General features: G+C 37.2%; 1 protein-coding gene across 3 annotated transcripts in view; it reads right to left on the bottom strand.

The window, feature by feature from the left end:
• Positions 1–696: 696 nt before the first annotated feature.
• The window catches only part of LOC107670118 (splicing factor, arginine/serine-rich 15-like), a 41,644-nt gene continuing 34,155 nt past the window's right edge, over positions 697–8,185 (bottom strand). The window contains exons 17-20 of one of the 3 annotated variants that reach the window (XM_016462618.1): positions 2,890–3,037; positions 2,276–2,338; positions 1,386–1,872; positions 697–1,344 (exon numbers count right to left, since the gene is read on the bottom strand). In XM_016462618.1, the coding sequence (XP_016318104.1) occupies positions 1,394–1,872; positions 2,276–2,338; positions 2,890–3,037 (690 nt within the window). In that variant the 3' untranslated portion in view covers positions 697–1,344; positions 1,386–1,393. Of the gene's footprint in view, positions 1,873–2,275; positions 2,339–2,889; positions 3,038–8,185 lie in introns of all 3 variants that reach the window. The other 2 variants (XM_016462619.1, XM_016462617.1) reach the window with 2 other exon arrangements.

Genomic DNA, 8,185 nt, shown 5'->3' with positions numbered 1-8,185 from the left:
GTATAGCATATTATGATCATATAGTAGTAATACATTAGTAATATATTACTACATATAATCTTAAATTTATTATTATGTGTTGTTTTTGCAAAAAATCCTGGCTCTATGTGCATTAACATCACTACAGCGAAATATCTATTCATAACACACACAATATTAATCACATCTACAAAACTGATGAATATTAAATGTATGCCGTGGATTGTTCACTCATGGATTGTGCTGTAACAATTCAACTGTACCTGTACTACATTTTAGATTTAGAATAACCTGCTTTAAACGTTTGAATTTACATTCAAATTAACAATTGAAATGTAGTTAATATTTAATTTTAACTGACAATATTTTAGTATCATTTTAGCCTAATTTTATAATTTAGTTCGAGTATAAGTTGTAGTAATTTTGTTGATTTTATTAATTTTTATTTCAGTTTTACTTTTAGTTAATCAAGTTAAACTAAACTAAAATAAAAAAAAAATGTTGCCTTGGCAACTAGCTGAAATGAAAAGAAAAAAGTTGTAATATTTTATTTTAGTTAACATTTATTTTATTTCAAGTAACGATTTTTTATGTCTTTAGTTTTAGTTAACTATAATAACCCTGGTTGAGAAATACATTTTTCCTCATTTTACCAGACTGACAGGGTTCAGGTCTGAGTCTTGACAAATGGCGCCCTCTACTGAGCCCCATGCAATACTGCATTCTCAACACTTCCAAGTCCTTACAAAAGAAAACTAACAAGTCAGTTTAAGTAGCCACAACATTTACTCGTGTTTGTTTTAGCATGTTAATATAAACCATTAAGACAAGAAAAAGAAAACAAGAATGATTGGTAAAAAATAGCTTTGTAAAATTAACCGGCCGAAGATGATGCTCTACCGCTGACAGGCGTTTCGCTTTTCTTCCTTCCTGAAAGCCTACAGAAGCTTTAAAGTAAATACTACCTCCGAATATACAGAGCGGAAGATGGGCTGAACAGTTTCCACAGGTTTTTTCTTTATAGTAGAACAACTGTGAAATGTGCAAACCTGGACTATTTACATTGAACATGTTACACTAGACCTCTAATATTAGTCTGTGGTAGTGAGTGTAACGTCCAAAAACAACAGGCCTCGAAGACTTCGCATGAAGCGAGACGGGAATTTCATAATATATATGATCCCTGGTTGTGTCTCGCCTATTCAAGCGAACATGACGACATGTAAAAAGGTGAGCACCATCACTCATATTCGGAGATGTTGACTTTTAGAAACAGTGTCTATTAATTTTATATGGACTCCGTATATAATACGTAGAATATGTTCTCCGTATTCCCGTTTCACAAGGACGTAGAGTACTGTTTTGCACAGTCCAGTCACAGCTGAAGTCAGCAGTGCCTAAAAAAACACGCAACTCAGTTCCCAAAGCGACTTCGTACGCGAGGGCCGGCCCTTCCCCATCCACCCCGATGAAACGGTGGCTCGTTTCCGAATCTGTCTGGGCCCCTTTCTGGACCTTGATCTCGCCAGTGCGGTTCCTCTCCTCTAGGACGCATTGGGAGCCTGTGAGGGGGGAAATTGTGTCTTGGAGGACCCATCATGCGCATCCGGAATCGGCCCACGGGGGGTTCTCCGAACATGGGGTTGGGGCCCCTAGGGGGCATCATTTGAGGGGGCATATTGGGAGGGGGCATGATGGGACGGGGCCCGTTATTAGCGAAAGGGGGCATGAAGGGTGGGCGGAGTCCCACAGGGGCGTGTGGCGGTAGGGGCCCCGGTCTGGGCCCCAGAATGCCCCCGAGAGGAGGTGGACTGAGCGCTTGAGCTCCTGTCAGGTCCATGTGCCTCTTAGGAGCCTCGTGGGATTCATCTGAAGGTTCTTCGATTGGGGTTTCTGATATTGCAAAAGACAAAAACATCACATTTAGCTACAGACAGCCTTTGACATCTCCAACATCATTTCTATATGTGTCAACCAAGTCCAGTTTCCAAATATTGCCAAGTGAAACAGGATATTAATGTAGTTTTATAGAGATACACTTGACTGTATGCATCTGGAACTGACTTGGTGGCAGAAAGTGACTGTTAGTTTAATTTCACTGAAAATTGTATAACATTAGCAGTATTGAGTGCATTTTGAAAGATTTTATAAACCATTATGGTTTCTTTGGAGTTATGCGCACTGATAAATCATTAATTATTTACAATGGGACCAGGAACATGTATCAAGTTTTTTTTTAGCCAATTTTGATTTCATGTTGAATTGAACTGTACATTGAGTTATAGTTGATTGATACCTGTGATGGATGGAGGAGGGCCTGCGGGGTTCAGAGAGGCCAACGGGATGGCAGGAGCAAATCCTGTTTAAAACAAGGTAACAATTCATGATGAAGTGAATTTGTGTTATTATTTCATGCTAGGTCTATCTATTCATCTAAACACAGAAAAAAAAGGTTTGGGGTCAGTATGATTTTTTTTTTAATTGTTCACTGCTCACCAAGACTATGTTTATTTGATAAAAAAAAATTATTACAATTTAAACTAAGGGTTTTCTAAGTGAATATATTGCAAAATATCATTTATTCCTGTGATGCAAAACTGAATTTTTTTAGCATCATTACTCCAGTCTTCAGTGTCACATGATCTTCTGAAATCATTCTAATATGCTGATTCACTGCTCAATAAACATTTCTGATTATTATCAATGTTGAAAACAGTTGTGCTGCTCAATATATTTGTGGAAACCAAGATACATTTTTTTTAAGGATTCTTTAATTAATAGAAAGTTCAAAAGAACACCATTTATTTGAAATAGAATGATTTGTAACATTATGTCTTTACTGCCACTGTTGACCAATTTAATGCATCCTTCCTGAATAACGGTATTCATTTCTTTCAGAAAAGGAAGTACCTGCAGGCATCTGTGGGGGGTTAAATCCAGGAGGAGGGAATGACGGAGGGGAGGCTCCTGTGATCATGGCTGGAGGTGGTAAACTCATGTTAGGAGAGGGTCCTGGGACGACGGGATTCATCGTAGCAACAGGTTGAACTGAGGGGCTCTATAATGTAGTGAAGAAAAGGCTGTGTGAAAGGACATTTCTAACATCAATGAGACTTGAGAAATCATACAGATATGTCTGAGGACATGAGGAGGCAAAGAGTGTTCTGCTGTATTCTTTATTGCACACAAAACGCAAACACTTTGGATACAACCTTTTAAACTATACCTGAAAGTTTTCAAATCAAAAGTGGGGGACCAATCCCGGAAAGAATAATGTCACGTGCATTTTGATTTTTCATTTGAAAAACACTTTTAAAATTGAATTGATGCCATCTGAAGCTGATCTTAAAGCTACTGTACAATATTCAGAGCTCAAAACGCTGATGTTTCTTCTTCCATCCCCTTTTTTTACACCCAGTGTGAATAAAAAATAACTACCGTTTAATATTATATGACACAGCAAGATCCATCGCCTGACCCTGGCATCACATGCGCTCTGAAACGTCAGCACCAACTTTGAAAAGACTTTGGAAGTTGGCATAAAATGTTGTGGAGAACGTCCTCATTGCAAGGTGAAGGCATGTTTTGCATGTGTTTGGCGAAGTCATCTCAGTGCATGATAATTTAGAAATAACAGAGTATGATTGCATTTCGTCCATGAGCAAGTGTGAATCTGTGGCATCTGATCTCCATGATGGTGAAAACATGTGGATGATGTTAAAATATACAAATGTAGAAGGAAGCAGCATCATCTTTAGCCAGCTCTTCTGAAAAAGTATCTACATCAGTCAAGCAATTTAAAGGAATAGTTCACCCACAAGTAATCCACATGACTACCGTCCACCAATTAATGTCTCATGAAAGGAAAAGCTGCGTGTTTGTCATAAATCCATCAATTAGACATCATTGCTTTCAGCTAAAATCGGGAGTCCTCCATAATATTGCTTTCTCTAGTGGAAAAGTGGTCCTGTCTGAATCAGGAAGAGAGATCAAGCACTGTTTACAAATGAAAACCATCCAAAACTGATCTAAACAAAGATGTTGTTGGATTTTGACTGGAGGCTGGACTTTTTCACTGGAGGAAGCGTTATGCATTATGGCCAGATTTTGGCCAGAAGCTAAAATGAAATCTCCTTGATGGATTTGTTTCTTACAAACACGCAGCTTTTGGCTTCTCAAGATGTTAATTGATGGACTGGAGTGGTGTGGATTATTGTGTTTTTATCAGCTGTTTGGACTCTCATTCTGACGGCACCCATTCACTGCAGAGGATCCATTGGTGAGCAAGTGATGTAATGTTACATACATCCAAATCTGAGGAAGAAACAAACTCATCTACATCTTCCATGGCCTGACGGCGAGTACATTTTCAGCAAATTTTCTTTTTTGGGTGAACTATTCTTTTAATCACACAGCCAGTCTTTTGACTTTCAGCATAAAGTCTGGTCCACTTTGCAACTTTTCCTAGACCACCCACTGAATACTTGAATTTTGCTGAAAGGCAAAGCCAGTCTGCTGATTGGAGATGACTCATTTCACCGAAAATCACCTACTGTATCATGGACACAGAATATGCTAATTTTTATTTTTTTAGATGCAGACTGCAAGTCTGTCCAGCGGGAGGATATCAAACATGTTTTGAGAACACATTGGTTTGAGTTGTCATGTGTCTCCTATAGAGCGTGTTTCTGTGTGAGTGTGTTGTGTTTGGAACTACTTCAAAGTCTGGTAGTGTGTGATCCCAAGCATTTAATACATGATCGCCAGTTTTAAACTGTAACCATTTTTAAAGTCAGCAAGGGTGTTATACCTAATCTTGTAAAATCTGTTCAGATTTGAACATTTGTGTAGTGTATTCCAGTCTTTAGACAGTGAAAAGTTGGTCTGTGCAGTATTCAAGGTACCTGAATGCAGTGCAGCTTTTTAGTGCAGGGGTTATCTGAAATAATACCACCTAGTGTTAAATATAAAGTATTAAAATAACGTTTTAAAATAACAGCACAGCGACTGCATTAGCAATTTCTATATTCTATATATATATACAGTGGGTACGGAAAGTATTCAGACCCCCTTAAGTGAAAAATTTAAGGGGGTCTGAATTCTTTCCGTACCCACTGTATATATATATATATATATATGATATATATTATGATATACAAATAATTATATATTTTTGTTAATATATATTATTAAATTAAATATATATATTTTTTAAATTGACTGCCTCGAGGCCAAGATTGCCAAGGAGAGAATTTAGAGGGAACTTTTTAGGTTTTGCTCCAGTAGTACTTATACATTCACTTATTAGCAATTATTTTTATAATTTATGTTTGGTCACAGCTGAATGGACTGAATCCCAGATATCCACTGACCCTAGAGGCACAATCCTCACAAACACTTCTAATGTGCATGCAGAAGGACGGCAGAACGATGACATCTAGGGGCACGTTTTGCATTTTGTGGCTGCTTGTACTGGTCAGAAACTGAAGAAAGGATTAATGCAATAGATTCTAACTAACAGTACTTAGCAATAGACTTTCCTTTTGGGGATTTACATTATTATGTTCAGTTATTTATATACTGTTTTAGAATTATTCATACTCCGATTACATTAAACACTACTAATTTACTAATTACATTCATTTGAAACAAATGCCTGTTTACATGTGCATATTTTAAATGTCATTTAAAAATAGTTATTTTAACACTTATTTTTATAACACTTAAGGTTCAGTTTGCAAACATGAGTTGGGCCTCAGGAACATGTATTTAGGCTTGTTCAATTATTAAAAATAATATTGTTTGTTCATAATACATTAGCTAAAGTTAATTTATCTACCTTGAAAATGGTTAAAGATGTATAGTATGTGTAGCAATGAACATTAACTTAAATGTTGAAGTTTTGTTCATTGCTAGATTATAATACCTATAACGCAATAAGTAATGAATAGAGCATAATTGTGAAGTATTACCAAATTTAAAATTTAATTTTATACATTGTAAACAAGAACTATTTAGAAATTTAAAATCACAGCTTAACTGTCTAAATGCCATTTTATTAGGTATCAAGTTACCAAGCAAGCAAAAAGAGGCACAACACTTTTTTTTCTTCATTTTAACCAGCATTTGCTTTAGAATTCTTTTAGTGCTATTATTCTTTAAAATATAAAAAAGATATTTTGTCATCTAAAGACTGAAATATAATACAAAGCGTTTGTACAGATTTTGCACATACGGACGACTCGACGCTAGTTGCTGAAAGTCAAGACAGAGCGAGTCTGCAGATGTTGAGAAGTCAGAGTTGACCTAAGAAAATCTCAGTGTATGATGAGCACAGACTGATTTCATTCAGTCATCGGAGATCAAACGTCTGATATTTTGAGCCGATTTTAAAACACATTGTTTTCATTTGTCATGCAAAGGAACATTAAACAATAGAAGAAAAACCTAAATAACACCTCTTTATGTCTGCTGTCCATATTCTTGCTTACTTATCAAACAAGGCAAAAGTTATATACACACTACTAATGTTTATTAATAATAATAATAACAATAAAGGTCTGTACAGTATTAAGAGTTTGAGACCGATACCGATGATAGTAATTCACGCACAAACTCGGAGTGTTTCACAGGAGAATCGGTAGATCCTCCGCACTTACAGCGCCTTCCTGATGCTGGCTTGAGATCTCAGTAACTCTCCAGGTCCTGGATCAGACCTTCTTGAGACTGAACCTTCAACCTTTGAGTTAATGATCTGGATCCTGAACCATTAGGCTGTGTTTGCATCCATGGTTTATAAAAAAAAAAAAAAAACTGAATTCCACAGTACACTGGAGCAAACTGAAAATGAAACTATAAATTTGTGCTCAAGTTCATTAAAAATACGAATTTTAGAATTTGATGTCACAGTTGCTATTGGGTGAAATTTAATTCATTAGCTCTTGCTAATGCACTGGTGAATGTATCAAAATGTTTTATTCCTTAAAAGTAATTATAGTGTTGTTAAAGGGGACATCGGATGCCCATTTTTCACAAGTTGGTATGATTCTTTAGGGTCTTCATGAAATGCCTGCAACATACTTTGGTTAAAATTCCTGAATGGTCATGTAAAACAACACCCTTTTTATCTTGCCAAAAACAGCTCTGTTCACAGCGACAGATGCCCATTTTCCTCAAGTTGGTATGATTCTTTAGGGTCTTCATGAAATGTCTGTAACGTACTTTGGTTAAAATTCCTCAATGGTCGTGTAAAACAACACCCTTTTTACCTTGTCAGAAGCAACGCGTTTCGGTGCATGTCTCTTTAAATGATGAGCTACTGCTCACCCCGCCCCTCTCTTCTGTTTTTGTGTATTCAGTGGCATGTTACCATCAAAAACAAAACTAATCCATTGCGTCCTCAGTGGCTCCAAAGTCCCTTTCAAGGAAAGTCTGTTCACTCGGCAGCCATATTTGCAACGCCTCCAGGCAGCTCCAACAAGACCAAGTCCTATCTAAATGAATGCGTGAATCCTGAAATCTCAAAAACTGCCCTATGAACTCACAATTAAAGTCCCCATGAAATCAAAATTAAATTTTTTTTGGGTGTTAGTATCAATATGTTAGTCTTAAAGGTGCAATAGGTGATTGTCTTCAGAAAAATTTTTTGTTATGCTGGCTGAAAGTCTCTTCACATCCCGATAGAAATCATTAAGTTAAGTGGTCTAAATGTATTTGTCTGTATTTATATATTCTGTGGAAGGCGCAGGATCAAGAAATGTTCGTCCAATCAAAACGCTCGGTCCGAGCGTTTTAATATGCTTTCCTACCTGCCTGTCAAGTTATGTATTAGCATACCTCTGCGCACCCTGTTCGCGCAGACAGGATACGTCATCAGCGTGTTCACGCACGCTGTGCAGACAGAGCGAGAATGGCAGACAAACATCAACAACCCGATCTTCCTCCCTGGTATTGTTGTACTTTTAAAGTTTTCTCACCGGTGAATGACACATGATGTAGCCCAGCGGTTAATTCAGTCCTCGCGCGCCAGCTCATTAGAAGTGAGCTACATGCATGAACTGTGTTCCGATCGATATGATCCCTACACAGTGTTCATTGCTCCCTACTTCCTAAGTGGGGAAATCCGTTGAAGTTTACTTCACTTCAGAACATGGGCTGAAATTGGGAACCGCTGATGTAGCCTATTGTAGTAATGTTGTCTCTGGTC

Source organism: Sinocyclocheilus anshuiensis, unplaced genomic scaffold, assembly GCF_001515605.1.
Source record: "Sinocyclocheilus anshuiensis isolate Anshui unplaced genomic scaffold, SAMN03320099.WGS_v1.1 scaffold48, whole genome shotgun sequence".
Taxonomy (NCBI): Eukaryota; Metazoa; Chordata; class Actinopteri; order Cypriniformes; family Cyprinidae; genus Sinocyclocheilus; species Sinocyclocheilus anshuiensis.
The sequence above is the reverse complement of the archived record's forward strand: the minus strand, read 5'-3'. Positions and strand labels throughout refer to the sequence as shown.